Genomic DNA, 18,733 nt, shown 5'->3' on the forward strand with positions numbered 1-18,733 from the left:
TATTTTGTAAAAATTATGTGTTGGTAACTCATCACTATCTGTTATTATAAAGAACAGAAATTGATTTTTAATATAAAAATTGTCAGAGGGCAAAATTGTTTAATGGGCAGGAATGACAGTCTGAGAAAAAAATTAATCAGATTATCTTCACACACCAGGGTACTTAGATGCCCAGAAGCAGGGCAGTTATTTTTCCAACCTAATCACTCGTCGTAGCTGGACTTCCCCTTTGGATTTGGGATTTTTGTTTTTGGATTTTTTCATACTCCAAAATACTCTTTTTGGGAAGTCAGTGTTGCTCCCCCTATAAAATAAATAAGCCAATCAATACCCAGTGAGCCAACAAGAGGAGCACAGCTGGGTAGGGGAGGTAAGGCTCTGGTCTAGGGGCCTGCTGCACATTGATTTCAATAGGCCTTGGAACAGGCTCTCAACCGGGGACTCCATAGCCCGCACTCTAGGCTACAGGCTGCCCCCAGCACAGGTCTGGTCACAGACACGTCGGGGGAGCAACTGCAGCCCTAAGCCCCGCCCCAGCACTTCAGGGGGCTGCCGCCTGCAGCAGGCCCCACCCCTCAGCGCCCCGCCCCTGCCGCACGCGCTTCCCCGCGGAAGCCCCGCCCCCAGGCCATGTCTGGTTGACCCTTCAGGAGGCTAGAAGCATCAGGACGTCAGGGCGCATGCGCAGTGTTTGAAAGCGATGGCGGCGGTCACGGAAGAGGCGATTCGGGAGAGAGTCAATCTGCGGCATCAGAACCTCGGTAACCAGCTCCCATCCTGGGGGGCGCTGCTCCTATAGGAGGGGGTGGCAGGGATGGTCGCCGGAGGCAGGAGCCTGGAGATGAAGACAGTAGCTTCCCTCGCTGGCGGTTAAAACCGTTAATACGGCGGCACTAGGCGGGTTGGAAAATAAGAGGCGGGGCTTGTGTAGTGGTCCCGCCCCCAGAGCACCGCTGACCAATGGGAGGAGACGATTGACAGCAGCTGGGGCTTCCTTTCTCGCCCTCTCCTATTCGGTGTGGCTGCCTCAGGCGGGCCGAGGGTCTGTGGGGGGCGGGGCTAAGACTCGCTGCACGCGCCAGTCAGGAGCTGCCCGACCCCTCCTATGGCGGTGTGTGAATGAGGGCGTGGCCACGCCTGGGCGGGGCTGGGGTCCCCCATCACGCTACTCTTGCTGGTGACAGCTGGGCCCTGTGGTTGGTCAGATGCCCCCCAGCACCAGGTTAGCAGGGATGCGGCGTGGGGCAAGGCTCCTGAGCAGGGACACTTTGGAGACCAGGAGCCCCCGAACAGGAACACGTCAGAAGCGGGAGCCTGCAGCTTGGCCCCGACGCCCAGACCTTCTCACAGTACTCGGCTTCCCCTGTCACAGGGCTGTGCCCATGTCTGCTGCTAGTGGCTGCCCGGCCTGCTGCTATGGCACAACAGGGGAGGGCATCACCGCCACCCCAAGTGGTTGAGGCTTGGGACCGTGGTGATGATGGTCATGGTTTGATTGCTGCCTGTGATCCTGGTGGTGGCCACGTGCATGTGTGGACGTGCTTGGTTACACAGGTAATTGCCGTGAGCCCACCCACGTGTTCAAACTGTCCTGGATTTTAAAATGGCAGCTATTGTGATCGGAGCAGCCTGAATCCCACATCGTAAGGGAGGGGGCAGAGATGACTTTATTCCACCTTTAGAGCTCCCTGATTCTACACAGGGGGCTGGTCCTGTGGCAGACAGATACAGCTGTCATAGTCCAGCTGTGCTCTGGCCGTGCCCCTCTTCCCTTGACCATGCCCACATGCTCCCTATAGCAGGGACTGTGGAGGCAGTATATCACTGGTTAGGTGTTTAACTAGAGGAATCCCCAGTTAACTGATATATGGTGATTTTACAGTAGACTGTGTAGGAGGATCTGGCCCCCTCTCATGTTTCTTGTCCCATAAATATCTGGTGGCCTCCAAATTATTAGAGCCAGAAACCATTGCTTTATGCCATCTATTAAAGCTGCTGGGAAGCCCCACTTTCAAGCAGAAAAAAGTGGAGTATTAGGGTACATCTACATTGGAATAAAAGACCCCAGCATAGCCACAGCTGGTCCAGCTCAGCTAAATTGGGCTGCAGGGCTAAAAATTGCTATATAGACATTTGGGCTTGGGCTGCAGCCCAGGTTTTGGGACCCTCCGCCCCGCATGGGGTCCCAGAGGTTGGGTTCCAGCCTGAACCGAAACATCTACACAGCAATTTTACAACCTGAGCTCTGGGAGCCTAATTCAGCTGACTCGGGCCAGCCATGGGTGCTTAATTGCTGAGTAGATGTACCCTCAGAGTCCAATACTGCTGTCACTTAAACTAGTTTTAATCCAAAGTAACTTTGATAAAATTAAATGTATTACTCTGGTTATACACCAGTGTATCTCATAGCATTATATAGCCCAGCAGCTGTAGTGGCTCATGCCACGATGAGCATAATCTTCCACTTCTTTGCAACTCATAGTCATTTATTCCAGTGCAAAGCGAGCGTAATACTCTGCAAAAATGGAATCGGTAGATGAGTACATAAGATGGAGGCCCATTAGCCAGTAAAACTACCTTTCCTTTCTCACTTCACTTCCAGTCAGGATAGTGTAATCAGACTGATCTTTTTTTCTTTAATTGGTATACCATCTGTGCACTTGGTACTATATGAAATTAGAGAAAGATCAGTTGCTGGCTTGAGTACCTCACAATCCTAATTAGACTAGCACGGATAAAACATAGCACATTGACTTACTAAGTGAAGATCCAAACTCAAAGGGATACAGATATCTTCCTTTGTGTTTTCCAACGCACTTCTCCTTTTTGCTGTTGCAAAAAAAGCAAACGTGATTCTGGGATGTATTAACAGGTGTGTTGTGAGCAAGACACGAGAAGTCATTCTTCCGCTCTACTCTGGTTAGGCCTCAGCTGGAGTATTGTGTCCAGTTCTGGGCGCCGCATTTTAAAAAAGATGTGGAGAAATTGGAAAGGGTCCAAAGAAGAGCAACAAGAATGATTAAAGGTCTTGAGAACATGACCTATGAAGGAAGGCTGAAAGAATTGGGTTTGTTTAGTTTGGAAAAGAGAAGACTGAGAGGGGACATGATAGCAGTTTACAGGTATCTAAAAGGGTGTCATAAGGAGGAGGGAGAGAACTTGTTCACCTTAGCCTCTAAGGATAGAACCAGAAACAATGGGTTTAAACTGCAGCAAGGGAGGTCTAGGTTGGACATTAGGAAAAAGTTCCTAACTGTCAGGGTGGTTAAACACTGGAACAAATTGCCTAGGGAGGTTGTGGAATCTCCGTCTCTGGAGATATTTAAGAGTAGGTTAGATAAATGTCTATCAGGGATGGTCTAGACAGTATTTGGTCCTGCCATGCGGGCAGGGGACTGGACTCTATGACCTCTCGAGGTCCCTTCCAGTCCTATAATCTAGGAATCTATGAATCTATGAATCTAAAGTGGGTTAACATTAAAAGACCCCTAGAAAAAGCATATCTTAGGAGTGCCTAAGTGTCGAGAACGAGAAGTAAGTTGGCATGCTAGACATGAAAAGAAGTAGCTTGGAAGAACAGACTGTTTTAATTCAATTGTAAATTGGGAAAAGCTCTGGGCAACAGTAACCTGACTTTAGATGTACAAAGACAGTACTGTGTGGTTCTCTTGTAACGATAACAGCTAGAAACTTCAGGACAAATTTTGCTTGCCGCTTAACAAATGTGCAATATGGGAAATGGCACAAAGAGCCTTCCCTTGCCAGCTCTTGCATGGTTCACATAAGGATCAGGGAGAATTGCATTTGCTGTACTTGAGGGGCATATAACACCCCAAAGATGCATTGTGGATGATAGACGGATCTATCAGTGCTGTACACTGGCAAGCCATATGCGAGATGGAGGAGGAAGTAAGCTGCACCCTACAAAGAAATGAAATAGTGGGCATGCAGCATCTATATCAGAGGTGGGCAAACTACGGCCCGCGGACCACATGCGGCCCGTGGGACCCTCCTTTCTGGGCCGAGAGGCTAGCCCCCGGCCCCTCCCCCGCTGTTTCCCCTCCCCTGCAGCCTCAGTGTGCCGTGCCGCCGGCACAATGCTCTAGGCAGCCGGGCAGCGCAGCTGCAGAGCCGTGGCCTGATCCGGTGCTCTGTGCTGCGCGGTGGTGTGGCTGGCTCCAGCCAGGTGGCGCAGCTGTAGTGCCATCAGCCACCGGTGCTCCAGGCAGCGCGGTAAGGGGGCAGAGAGGGGGGGGGGGGTTGGATAGAGGGCAGAGGAGTTCAGGGTGGTGGTCAGAGGGCGCGGGTGTGGATAGGGGTCGGGGCAGTCAGAGGGCGGGGAATAGGGGCTTAATGGGTGCAGAGGTCCCAGGGGGGCAGTCAGGAAGGATGGGGGGTTGGATGGGGCAGCGGGGGGCAGTCAGGGAGAAGGAGTGGTTGGATGGGGCAGGGGTCCTGGGGGGGCAGTCAGGAATGAGAGGAGGGGTTGGTTGGGGTGGCGGGGGGCGTCAGGGATGGAGGTTCTGGGGGTGGACAGGGAGTGGGGGGGTGGATTGGGCAGGGTTTCTGGGGGAAGGGAGGGTCAGGGAATGGGGGGGCAGGGGCCGGGCCATGCCTGGCTGTTTGGGGAGGCATAGCCCTCCATACAATTTCCGAAACCCTCAGGCCAAAAAGTTTGCACGCCTCTGATCTATATGCTTAGGAACTCCCAGTGGTGTAAGGGTGGTTGATTCAGCATTGCTATGCTCAGAAGCTCCCAATGTTTCCTTTAGTGTGGTATGATACCACATTTCCACTGTGGGCCTATCTACACTACCGCTTAAGTCAATGTAACTTAAGTCACTCAGGAGTGTGAAAAAATCACCCTTTTGTGACGCAGGATACAGCGACTTAAAGGATGTTTACACTGCACTGTGTTGCTGGGAGATGCTCTCCCACTGACCTCTTGTTGAGGTGTAGTAATTATGCCGATAGGAGAGCATCTTCACCAGATGCGCTACAGCTGCGCCACTGTAGCATGATAGTGTAGACTAGCACTTAGTGTGGGTTGTACCCACAGCACCCAGTTGTACCCTCTTTTTCCCTCCCTTCTTCAAATCAAGCCTGGATTCTGCAGTATTTAATGGCTATAGAAGAGTGGACTCATTACTGATGTAACCCCTTATGGCTGGGTGTGGGTATTAACTCTTTGCTCATCTAGCGCTCCCTGCTGACATCCATTCTGGCTCTGCAGTGTCTATTCTGTGACTCAGTTCTCCGGCCAGGCCACATTAAAGTCTCTCCTCTTCAACAGTATCAACATCCCAAAGGGACCTTGTCCCACACAGCACTGGTAATCAATATGACATCTCCTGCCCTTCCTGGGCTCCTCTTCCATTCCCTTTTTCTGTCAGAATACTGGCCCTAGGACTTTTCCCTGGAGTATTTTAACCAAACTCAAAAGCAAAATACAAACCAAAACGAAAGCAACTTCTGCCCCTTCCCTCAGGTTTAAATTTTTAATCCATTCTGGAGTCTCCCCCAGCTTTCCATTCTTCTGGAGAATGCTCACTCTCACAAGTTACTTCCCTGGAGCCTTGCCTCTTCTTTGGATCCTCCACTTCTGTCTGTCCCTAATATTGTCTGCCTATCGGTTATTTTTTATCAAGTCCACTCTAGGAGTTCCTCCTTTCACTCTGCCATCAGAGCCTGCCCCAGACAGATAAACTCCCTCCTGAAGTTCTTCAGTTGAGTGCCATGCTGGATTTCTTTCCTGGAGGTCCAGGTCCTGCCTTCCCCACCCCCACCGGCAGAGCATGCTCCATCCCAGTGACATCTCTGTACCTCCTGCATATGGTCTCTGGTACTCAGAGAGGGGCTGTAGAGGTCTTTCCATGTAGCTTCCTTCTGCTTTGGTCTTCCTCCTTTTACAGAAAGCACCCAGCTCCTCCCTAGCCAAGCTTCATTTTTAAATAGGCCTCGCCCACCCTGTAGGTGAAATCAGGTATGTTAATTGGCCTCACCAGCCCACCTTAACTGGTTCACCATCTGTGTGAGGTAAATGCCCCCATCGCAATGGCATTGTGCTCCCTATCTAGCATAGAAATCTTCCTGCTCACTGTTGCTTTTGTATGACTAAGCAGACTTTTTACAATAGTGACTGTGCCACCTTTTCTTTTTAACTGCAACTGCACACAGAGGAGAATAGATGGCCATTTACTTTTTTTTCATGGGTGAATACCCACTTCGTCAGATGCATGCGAAAGCTTATGCTCCAATACTTCTGTTAGTCTATAAGGTGCCACAGGACTCTCTGTTGCTTTTTACAGATCCAGACTAACACAGCTACCCCTCTGGCATTTAATTTCTTCTTATTCAATTCTGACATCCCTGAGCCAGTGGTGTAGTCCTGAAAGGGCATCTACCAGAATGCCCCCACCAGCATGAACTCACACACATGGTGCTTGTAGGGTCATGCTGTGGGGAGGATGCCATTTTGCCCTAAAATGGCATCCTCCATGTGGGGGTGACCTTGCATGTACAATTTACGTGAGTTCCTGCTGTGCAGAGGATGCCATTTTGCTCTACTAAATGCCATCTTTCATGGGGCATGACCTTGCAATGCATCATGCTATGGGGAGCATGCCATTTTGAGAACAAAATAGCATCCTCCATGCAGCAAAAGTGCTGATCCACTCTTCTGCCGTGATCCGACCTCACTACAGAACAGCCCTTTGATCTAGGGATATCAGGTCAAGCACATTCTGTGAGGGTTTGATCCAAAAGGTGCTAAATGTCTGCAGAAAGGTGCTGAGCACCCTCATGTCCCAGTGATTTCTATAGGAACAGTATATGCTCAGCAGGTGCTTACAGTCCATCACAGTCCAGCCCCACATGACCTGCAGTTGGGTTTTTTGGCCATTTGGTTATTTATCTGATGAAATATAAGCTGCTTCTGCTAAAAGAACTAGGGAAGAGGTTTTGTTTCATCACATAGACCCAGAAGACAAGTACAAAAAGGCTGCTTGGGTACATGCCAATAAATCCATTAGACTGTGGCATAACTGTTTGGTTAGAAACTAGATTTTAGTGTAGTAATTTAGTGGCTTCGTAAGAAACTGCCACAGATCTATTTAGTTGAAATAGGTATAATCTGTTCACAAGTTGATATAGATGTAATCTGACTGCAAGAAACATACCGTAATTTACAGGTGCACCCTTCTTTGGCCACATGTGAATGTCATTAGAATTTTGAGACTGGAAGCGGAAGTGTTGCTTTCTGTGGGATTGTCCTCCACCTTTGTGGCTCAATTTCCTTGCAGACAGCAAAACAGATGGAAGGTGTGTTATCTTTGTCTAGGTCCTCTTTGCAGTTCTACTAAGCAGCATATCCGCAGGCAGTTTTTAAAATCTGCCCTCATAGGCACAAGGAGGCCAATCCCTGACATTGTTAGCTCCACTTGCCAATGATAAATATTTTCCAAGTCATTGACATACACACAATCCTAAAATCACAAAAAAAATTAAACATGCATCTTGCATTGTCTGTCACTTCAATATCAGGTGTATTTAAAAGAATTAGAATAATTTCAATAACTTAATTTTTCTTATGATCAGTATATTCAGGTTTCACATTTTCTCATTGTAGCTGATGTCCGATCATTGTCTCTTCCTGGAACTTATCATGAAAAGATTACTCATTTAGGAAATTCTCTGAAAAATTTCACTCGCCTAAAATCCTTAGACCTCTCTCGCAATGCATTGGTTAGCTTGGAGGTACGTTTTTTTGTTTAATTTTTTTAAATGATTATTTAAGATGTATATAACAGGAACTGGGTTGGGTCTTGAAGTCATGGAGAAGGGACAAGAGGATTGGGGGAGTCGTATTGAGGGTTTTATGGAGGTTGGAACAATATCGGGGTTTTTTGTGCTTTGCAAACCTGGTACCTTATGGAAAAATAATGGAGGGTACAGGTGAAGGGGGAGCCAGTTTACCTTCTGATCAACTTGAAATTCAGTATCAGTAAAGAAAATAAGTATTTTGTGAGCAGGCTCACTACCTGTTCCATTACCAGCACAGCATGCAGATCCTGATTTAGTCCCTGATCGTGCAAACACTTGTGTGTAACTTTTTTTTTTTTTTCCCACAAGTAAATGGAGTTGGATGGCTTTGGAGGATTGGTACCAGAATAAAGAGAGTGTTATCTCCAAATGACAATTTTGAATCTAATTTGGATTAGTGGTCAAAAATTATTTTCTGGTGGTTGTTCAGAGCACTGTGTGAAATGATTTTGTAGTTTTAGTCTATTCCAAGTGGGCTGGAGTCCAGATTATAATTGGCACCCTTGGTCATAGTCTCAGCAAAAGCTGGCATGGAGTCTGAACTAATATATTAAACTTACAGGTTTTCTTTCTCGAAGACTGTGGCATTTCAGTGATTTAGTATGGGGAAACGTACATTGCCAAGCCTGTGCTATAGCTCCTTTGTAGTTGAAGGAGGATTTTAGTTTCAAGTGCTATCAATCCATTACCTTTTTCAGGTTAAAAAGACTTACACTCATGCTTAATTTAAATACAAGAGTTCAACCAGTATCATCGGGACTCTTCATGTGGGTAAAAATAAGCATGTGCTTAAATCTTTGCAGGAACAAAGTGTAAGTGTGTAATCGCTTATCTCAACCCTTTTTGTGAAGAACAGCATCAATATACTATATTACTTTATTTTACATAATATCTGTAACATTTCTTGATAGCTTGAAGAGCTCAAATTGATGATTGTCAATACTTAAGAGGTGCTCAGTTCACATTTAAATTTCACCACTCTTAATTAATTGTTCATCTTGCTCAGCAAAATAATGTTAACTTCAAAAATGTTTTAAGTGTCACTAGAAATTTTTAAATATTTAAAGATGCCACTAGAAGACAGAAGGGCTTTATATGCACATAACAGATATGGCATGGGCAGCAGTTATTAAGTTGTCCCCAAGTGCTCTACCACTCAGCTACAACCCTTGTCTGGAAGGAATATCTTCTTGGAGGATAGTTTTGACAAAGCCAAAAAGAATAACAAATAATGTCACTTGTGATGTGTGTTTGTGAAGTTTTTAAAAATGTTCATGTGTGCACTTGAACCTGGACTGAGACCAGCAACTCATTTCACATAGGCCACCAAACAGCTACAGGCAGATGGTAAAGACTATTAAATCACTAGTTGCCTGGCTTTGATTTATATCAATGACCTAGTGTATTTCACTCTATGAAAACGTAAAGTTTATTCAAGTCATATGTGAGTACAAACTAATATGGTTTCTATTTTCTATACATTAACAGGGTATTCAGCATCTCATATTTTTAGAAAAGCTCAATCTCTATTACAATCACATTTCATCACTATCAGAAATATTTCGACTTCATAGTTTAACTGCTCTCAAGGATGTGGACCTCCGTCTGAACCCTGTAGTTAAAAATGAATCTGATTATCGTCTTTTTGTTGTGCACATGCTTCCTAACCTTAGACGATTAGGTAAGTACAATTCAGAACTTAACTTGAGTTCTTGAAATTTTAGATATAGTATTAAGTATCTTATATGAAAGAGAAATATATATGTGTATGTATCGAGAATATGTCTGTGGCGTGTGATTTATGCAGTTTATTCCATATGAGTGCCAATGAAACCTTTATACTATGTCCACATTTATTCTTTATAGGCTATATATGTACTTTTAAGAATGTGGTTTTGGTGGTATTTCTCAAATGTATGGAACAACTTTCCGGGTGGAGGGATACCTTTGTTACCATAATAATGGCTAGCTAAATGGTCAGTAGGACTTCTGATATCCGTTTTTATTTATAACTTTTTAAAAAAATATGAAAGAATATGATTAGATTAGAGAGGAAGGCTAGGCCAGTGATTAAAGAGCTAGCCTGAGACCCAGGGTCAGTTTCCTGCTCTGCCACAGGCTTCCTGGGTGACCTTGGGCAAGTCACGTAGGTCCAGATCCACAAAAGTATGTAGGCTCCTAACTTATGAAATCAGTGGATGTAAGGAATCTAAATATATTTGTGAATCCGAGCCTTAGTCTCTATGCTTCAGTTCTGTAGCTGGGAAATAGAGAGAGAATAGTACTTCTCTGCCTCACTGGATGTTGTGAGGATAAATACATTAAAGACTGTGAGATGCTCAAATACTGTGATAATGGGGGCCATATATGTACCTAAGATATCTAGATAGATTGACTGGAAACCATCTACCTGTGCACATAGCTAACCTGTTTTTATTACCATCATGCTTGTGCTTCTTTGTGAATGCAACTTGTCTTAAATTAAACTGTAAGCTCTTTGGAGCAGGATTTTTATTTATTTTTATTTTTTAATTGTGTGTTGATTCAGGAATCAGTAGGAGCCATGTGCTGTACCAATAGCGTGAAGTGACAGATTTAGCACATAGCTCCAGCAGCATTCTGTGGCAGATGTGACATTACCAGCTTAGTGCATGTTAGGGTCTGAGACAGAGCCAATGTCATTTATCAGCAGCAGGGCTGGCTGTTGCATGAACTTCATTATTTAAGTTCAAAGCTGATGTGCAAAAACCTTCATAACATGGTTATTTGGGGGTATTCAGTACTTTGTTAAACAATTATAGATCATTCCATTATCCCATTGCAGATTTTTTTTAGTGCAAACAGTTTTATAGAGACTTTATGGGTGTGATTTTTCTAATGTGTTCACCACTGGTCTAACTTAGCTCCCATTGTCTTCAGCGGTAGAAGAATAAGGCCAACACTGAGAGCTTTTGAAAATCCCACTCTATTTTTAGTATGAAAAAAAACATTACCAAGGTTGACTTTGTGTTTTGAAAATGCAAAATACTTTTTCTGACTAAAGATGTTTTGAATAAAGGTTCAGAGTAAACATTTTGTAATATGAATGGGTGCTCTATTCTGTTATGCTTTTGTATCAATATTTTCTATGAACATATGATTTGATAAATTAGACACACAAATTAGACACACAGCTACTGCACAAATTAACTGTATACGTAAATGTTTTGATAAGAAAGCTTACTGTTTCCTCCTTGCATTTATTTGTATTTCAAACTTTTTGATAATGCTTATCAAGACTTGTGCCCACAACTAACCTATTATTAGTGGATACGTAGGGAAGAAAACCATATCCTGCTCCCTGTAGGATTCTGTGAGCTTCTGTGAAGCAATCCAACAGTTATACCAAAACAGAAGAACTAACTATTTAAAAATCACTCTGAGAACTTGTCTTTTCCCCTTCCCATAGAATTGTTCAGAACAGTGACCCATTTTCGGTAGCATCTGTAGCTTTGCGTATCTTTTGCTGTCAATAGTGTAGTTTGTGGCTTTGTAAGTTAAAAGATTTAAGTATCAGGATCCTTTAAAAGGGAATGTTGGATACATGCAGCTATATTACCAGAGCAAGATGTTAACTTAAAAAAAAAAAAAAATGCCAAATACAAACCTCCCTTTAACTACTCAACAAAGTGACAAAAGTTAATTGTCCTAATTTTCTTTGTATAATGGTCATTACGGCCATCTTCCCCTCCTGCTAGCCTTAGAACAGAATTCACTTATGTCTATGTGAGCGGAGTTGCCAGGCAGCCCCTAATATAAAGCTCTATTTTCATTGTGGAGTCAAAGGGAGAAATCTTGGCCCACTCGAAATCAATAGAAGTTTTGCTGTTGACTTCAGTGGAGTCAAGATTTCAACTAAAAGGTTATGGCTCATGGCCTCTGGTTTCACTAACGAAAAGATACAGTAGAACACCAGAGTTACGAACACCAGAGTTACGAACTGAGCAGTCAACCACACACCTCATTTGGAGCCGGAAGTACGCAATTAGGTAGCAGCAGACACAAAAACAAAACAAAAACCTCACAAATACAGTACAGTGCTGTGTTAAACGCAAAGTATTAAAAAAAAAAAAAAAAAAAAAAAAAGAGAAAGCAGCATTTATCTTCTGCATAGTAAAGTTTCAAAGCCGTATTAAGTCAATGTTCAGTTGTAAGCTTTTGAAAGAACTAATGTTTTGTTCAGAGTTATGAACATCCTCCATTTCCAAGGTGTTCTACTGTAATTCCAAATTCACATTACATGAACCCATGAGCGGTAGGTGGAGCCCCCCGTTGGGGAGGCTAGCCCCCAGCTCCACCCCTTTGCCCAAGGCCCCTGCAGCCAGAGCCCTAAGGGCCCCTCCTTGTGGCCGGAGCCCGCCCCCCCAGCCAGAGCAGCCCTGTGCTTCCCCCCTCACCCCCCATAGTCAGAGAAGCCCTGGGCCAGCTGGACCCCCCCCCCCCCCACAGCACTGTGCCTTCACAGACCCCAAGCTGCCCTGTGTGAAAATCTCTTGTTTCTTCTCTTCCGGGAGAAGAACCTTAGCTTTTGATATGCTCCATGAAGGTTCTGGGGTGGCTGAGGAGGCGGTATGTGTTACTCAGCTTCATCAGTAATCTCTCTGGAGTCCAGGGAGATTACTGATGAACCAGGAAGCTGAATTGCAGATACCCTCCTTGGCTGTCCCGGAACCTGTGTGGAGCATAATAATAAGAAAAAACTTCCCCCTCCAAACCCACAACTGGTGTCTGGAGGTCGCCACTGTGCCCGGGCAGGCTCAGCCTTCCCTGACCTATTATACCGACTGCCACATTGCTGTTTCCAGGCTTCCTTTCCTGTCTGCCATTCTCCCTTATATCCTGGGTGGAATCTAAGAAGCTATATCTGGCCCACTAAGTCAGAAGAGGCTGAACTTCAGCTCCTGATGGGGCTTCCAACACCTGCTATCAGGATGAGGAGAATCATTCCTCTCTGCTACAGTCTATTTAAATGTGATGGGGTTGTTTTCCTACAAATGAATTATGAGATAACTTGTAGATTGGTGAAAAAGGTAAAAAACCTACAAAACCCAGACATAAAACTTTAAGCCCCCGGAGAGTGGGTTGGGTTTACAAAACTTGGCTCTGGAATAGCAGTTATGTTCTATAACACTAGCCTAGGCATATGCACGTGTTGCCATTAGGAACATGTTATGTATTTTCCTTAAAACTGACATGATAAAATCTGTGCCCTCACGGATTATCAGAGGTTTATCTTCTGTAAATGAAGTCAGGTTGAAGGTGCCATGATATCGTTCTAATTTCCTGAGTTAAAAGCTATAGTGAAAAATATTAATGACATTGACTCCTTTTTGTGTGGCTTTTTTTCTAGATGATCGACCAGTGAGAGATAGTGAACGAAAAGCATCCCTTTTGCATTTCACCACAGATCATGCATTTGAGTTAAAAGATTCTTCACCAACAGCAAAAGTGAATGAAATTGAAAGGTATGAACAAAGTAACAGAAGCAGTAGATTTGAAGTGTTGGAAAGGAAATTAGGGCTTAATTCAAAAACAAATATTGCACTTAGGCAAGCTTATAAACATTTTTAGTGCAAGAATCAAAAAATGCAGCTGTGGAAACATATGGAAAATCTTCAAGGCTCTCTTGTCCCGTCAGTGTAAATCCTATGAGTTACTTTGGGGAAATTACTCAAGTCTGTGTCTGACAAACCTTACCAATTTGTTACTTGTGCATTAAATTCCTCAGGCAAATTTCTGTGTGTTTTGAATACCACAGGTCTCTGGTTTAGGAATTCTTGCTCATTACCAGTTACATGATTCCTCTTTCTTCATTTGTCAGTTAATGCTGTTCATATTCAGTTCTGTCTTTGTCGATTTCTTGCTATAAGTAAGCCTTTCTCTGTGCTGTGCCCATCAATTTGTATTTTTATAATGGCACTAATCTCTGGTATCTGAGTGTGGGATCTGTGAAGGTACTTAGGCATGTAAGGTCCAGTTTGGGCTTGGCTGCAATCCACAAAATGCCTGCCAAACAGTGGAGGCATCAACTCACTCAGTGCCAAATTTTTCAGAGTAAATGTTCCCCTCTCCCCCCTTGCTTATGTTCCTGCTTCTGGGTAGGCATGCTGCTGCTCAACTCTAAGCTCTTGGACACCCCAGACATATTCATGAACCAGGGGAAGATAGGTGTGTGACGGGTTCCCTTCCTGGTGCCACCTGATGTATTGGGGTACCACTGAGCCCGCCTGTTCCACCAGGCTGGGCTCCCTTACTCTGTCCTGCTGAGCCAGACCCTCAAGTCTCCTCCAATACACACACAGGTAGGGACACACCCAGCTGCAGAAAGACACAGACACTGCAATCAGCTCTGCGTGGGTAGGCTTCAGCTAGGGAATTGCACAGCACTCAAGTGCACACCCCCTCTGGAGTGCAAACCCAAAATTGTATCATCTTGCACTGCACAGAAATCTGTACAGAGTAAGCTCATGAGATTCACTCCCTCCCTCAAAGTGGTGAAAGATATGCACAGCTTTTTTGCGCCCCCACCCCACCCCATTATGAATTCCACAAACTGGTTTTAAACAAAACAAAGTTTATTAACTACAAAAGATTATAAGGGTTACGAAACAGATCAAAGCAGATTACCTATCAAATGAACCAAACACCCAAACTAAGCTTAAGATACTAAAGAAACTGGTTACAAGTAGTAATTTCTCACCCTAAATGTTGTCTTTGGTAAATTGCAGTGGTTCTTGAAGGCAAGCTGCTCTTACTTGCAGCTTAAAAATCCAGATATTTCTTTCACAATCCAGACACCTTTCTAGCCTGGTCTCAGCTCTTCTCCCCCCGCTTTGTCTTCGTTTCTTAGATATTTCCAGCAGTCATTCTGGGTGGGGATTCAGTGAAGAATGACCCTGATTATGTCACTCCCCTGCCTTAAATAGGTTTTAAATATAGCAGGAGTCCTTTGTTTTCCAGTGTGGTTCCCCACCCCACCCACCCTGGAAACATATTGGTATTCTATCATGAAGTCCAGTACCAGATGACTTGATCATATGACCCTGCAGTGTCAAAGCAGCCATGAGTCAGAGGTTTTTTGTAGCATCCCAGGAAAGCTCAGGAAGGTGGGAGATTAGCATCTTCAAAGACTTATTGTTCTCCCTAATGGTCCATTGACTTGTTCCCAGCTAGCCAGCCAGACTGATTGCATTCTGTCTGGTAGTTGTTCCCCAGGTGCAGACACTTTTGTAGTACAGATGTATTGTCAAAAGTCCTAACTTTAGATGCAAAAATGATACATTCATACAAATAGGATAATCCTATTTTGTAAATAACCTTTCCAGTGATACCTCACATGACCTATCTTGCATAAAATACATTATGATTGTGTCAATCATATAATATTACTCTGAAAAATATGGGAAGCAGCGTCACAAGGTGTTCATCTGTCTAAGTTGCATGTGGAGCCCAGTAGAGCAAGCATGTTGAGAGGCCACCTACCAGATCAGGTCCCATTCAAAATCTGGTTGGAGGTGGTGGTGATAGTGTCTTCCATTTTATAATTTTTGTCCCAATAGTTAGGGTCTCAATGGGAGGCCCAGGTTCAATTACCCACTGTGCTGGAGGGGGAGAAAGGATTTGAACGGAGGTCACTTAACTCTCAGTAGAGTGCTGTGCTATGTTCCCTGTAAGCTGCACGGCCGCACAACAGTCTCTCAAGGCCCGCCAGAGCTGCTGCGGCTCGGGAGAGGAGCCCCTTCCCCGGCCAAGGCCTGACAGAGCTCACCTGGCCCTCAGCTGCTGCGTTGAGAGAAGGCTGCACCCCAAGTTTTTTGTTGAGGTTGATGGATTTCCAATCCATACGGCTAAATTCAAAGCCTTGCATGCTGTCAAGTATCAGGGGGTAGCCGTGTTAGTCTGTATCCATAAAAACAACAAGGAGTCCGGTGGCACCTTGAAGACTAACATATTTATTTGGGCATAAGCTTTCGTGGGTAAAAAACCCACTTCTTTTTTTTGTTCAAGTATGGCTACTTTTAAATCTGTTATAGAATGTCCAGGAAGATTGAAGTGTTCTCCCACTGGCCATCACATACAGCCCCCAGCTAAAACCTCTCCAGCACACCATCAACGATCTACAACCTATCCTGGAAAACTATCCCTTACTCTCACGGACCTTGGGAGGCAAGCCGGTCCTCGCTTACAGACAGCCCCCCCCAACCTGAAGCAAATATTCACCAGCAAGTACACACCACACCGCAGAAACACTAACCCAGGAACCAATCGCTGTAGCGAAACTCGTTGCCTACTCTGTCCCCATATCTACTCTAGCGACACCATCGGATGACTCAACCACATCAGCCACACCATCAAAGACTCATTCACCTGCACATCTACTAATGTTATATGCGCCATCATGTGCCAGCAATGCCCCTCTGCCATGTACATTGCCCAAACCGGACAGTCTCTACATAAAAGAATAAATGGACACAAATCGGACATCAGGAACGGTAACATACAAAAACCAGTAGAACACTTCAGTCTTCCTGGACATTCTATAACAGATTTAAAAGTAGCCATACTTGAACAAAAAAACTTCAAAAACAGACTTCAAAGAGAAACAGCAGAACTAAAATTCATTTGCAAATGTAACACCATTAATTTGGGCTTGAATAGGGAATGGGAGTGGCTGGCTCACTACAAAAGCAGCTTTGCCTCTCCTGGAACTGACACCTCCTCATCAATTATTGGGAGTGGAGTACATCCACCCTGATCGAATTGGCCCTGTCAACACTGGTTCTCCACTTGTGAGGTAACTCCCTTCTCTTCATGTCAGTATATAATGCCTGAATCTGTAATTTTCACTCATGCAGCTGAAGAAGTGAGTTTTTTACCCACAAAAGCTTATGCCCAAATAAATTTGTTAGTCTTTAATGTGCCACTGGACTCCTTGTTGTTTTTGTGGATACAGACTAACTCGGCTACCCCCTGATACTTAGCAGAGATAGGAACCACTCTACAGCCTGGACTTAAGCCTCGTCCCCTGCCCAGAGATAGGTGGCTAGCACATACCCGTCTTTGGCATCTCCCATTGGATATCTAAGATGGATCCCTGCCTAGCATGCTGGCTTTTATGGATCGCCTTTGAAGGCGCATATTTCTTCCCCCTGCATCGTATGGGGAACCTAGGTGGCCTCGTGTTTTGCGGATCACAGTGTTACTGTGAGTTTGTATGCGCTAAAAGTTAGGCAATTCAACAATCAGTGTCATAGCACCTAAGTCCCTTTGTGGATTCCACCCTGAGTGCTTGTTGGCTTGTCCAGCTCTGGATGTGGAAAGACATCAGATCATTTTCTGAGAGTGAAAATCATTACAAATGGATTTATAGTGGAAGATTCTTGTATTCAAAATGCCTTTTGCCCTTCTGGACTTCATTTTAAAAGCAGTTCAGTTACTCTTTCTTAACCTATTATGTAATTAAATTGTTAATCTGCAATCTTTTTGTTGTGTGTTTGTACAGTGCCTAACAAATGGGGCATTGATCGGGCACATGAGAAGGAGATTCACAAAAGCCAACAAGCTGAGCAGCCAATACTGTATGAGAGAGGTGTGGCTTAACTGGGCAGGAGAAATGTAGGGGACTTTATTGGCAGAAACTTAAATACCTAGGGAATTTAGACACCTACAGGGTTATGCAGTAGCTGCATGGGATTTTGGAGATCTGGATTTTGGACTTGAGAACCTAAAGTAGCAGTTAATTTCCCTTTTACTTTGGTGGCTGAGGCATCCAACCCCAGTTCAGCTGTAACTACTTTTCGGGAGCTGAAGTGATTGAGCACATATCTCCAAAAATATTATTTAATTGAAAAAATTGGTTCATGGTACCACTGTTACAAACTTTACCTGTACTAGCAGGTGTTAATCTTGTCATGCTGTAAATTTCATGTGCTGTTACTGCTTTTTTAAATCTTAAGAATTGAATTCTTTCAATAATCAGTCACTAAATATTTTGAAATTTACAGCAAATTTAAAATTTGTTGTAAAAGTTTATAATCAACCTTAAATTAGCTGGGAAGTTGCATACAAATCATACCATTTTAATTTTACTTCTAAAAATGTGCTGGAAGATTCCTTTCAACATATTATCATTCATTCCCCTCCCCCCCCCCCCCCCCCCCCCCCCAAATAATTACAATATAGATTGGAGTCAGTTGCGGACAAACACAGACAAAAGGTAGAAGAAAGACTGTATTATTCCCATTTCATAGATGGGAAACTGGGACTCAGAGATTAAGTGAATGGTCTAAAAATCACACAGGAAATTTGTGGCAGTGCTAGGAATTAAAACCAGATCTCATGAGTCAATCTAGTGCTTTATCCAATATCTTGTAAGAAAACAACTAATCTTTTACCTAGAATAAAAAACTGGGCTGGTCCACTACTTATTTTACTGAGTATCAATGTTAAAGTTGGTTTTTATCAACACAAAAAGGATCTTTAAATACAGGGAACCACAACATTAAAATAAGGTGACAGTGTGACAGCATATTTTCCTTAACAGATCTGGCCAGCCACGGATAGCATATATTAACTCCATGTCAAGGAAGTGTTCAGTGATGGATGAAGAAGATGAAGCAGTGCTAAACTTAATTACAAAGTGTGAATGGGACTTGAGCAAACCTCTTGGAATAACAGGATCTGCTAAAAAGGACCCTGAAGTAGAATTTCACAGTTTACAAAGTATGTTGATATACCTTTAAAAATTAGGTAATTAGTGAATAGTTTAAAAAGGAGATCTTCAGAGTTTAGGGGCCATATCTTCTCTGTCTTTGAATATTTTCAAATGCATCACTTTAGCATTTTTAAAGCAGTCAACTTACTTTGCTTGCAT

At 44.0% G+C, this 18,733-nt stretch overlaps 1 protein-coding gene across 5 annotated transcripts in view; it reads left to right on the forward strand.

The window, feature by feature from the left end:
* Positions 1–623: 623 nt before the first annotated feature.
* The window catches only part of CEP72 (centrosomal protein 72), a 49,852-nt gene continuing 31,742 nt past the window's right edge, over positions 624–18,733 (forward strand). For all 5 annotated transcript variants that reach the window (XR_255951.3, XM_005296514.3, XM_065584059.1 and 2 more), the window contains exons 1-5: positions 624–761; positions 7,628–7,755; positions 9,310–9,502; positions 13,211–13,325; positions 18,404–18,582. Coding sequence is in view for 4 of the 5 variants with exons in the window: in XM_005296514.3 (XP_005296571.1) it covers positions 701–761; positions 7,628–7,755; positions 9,310–9,502; positions 13,211–13,325; positions 18,404–18,582 (676 nt within the window). In the remaining variant the exon portion in view is untranslated. The remainder of the gene's footprint in view (positions 762–7,627; positions 7,756–9,309; positions 9,503–13,210; positions 13,326–18,403; positions 18,583–18,733) is intronic.

This window comes from Chrysemys picta, chromosome 2, assembly GCF_011386835.1.
Source record: "Chrysemys picta bellii isolate R12L10 chromosome 2, ASM1138683v2, whole genome shotgun sequence".
In the NCBI taxonomy this organism is placed as follows: Eukaryota; Metazoa; Chordata; order Testudines; family Emydidae; genus Chrysemys; species Chrysemys picta.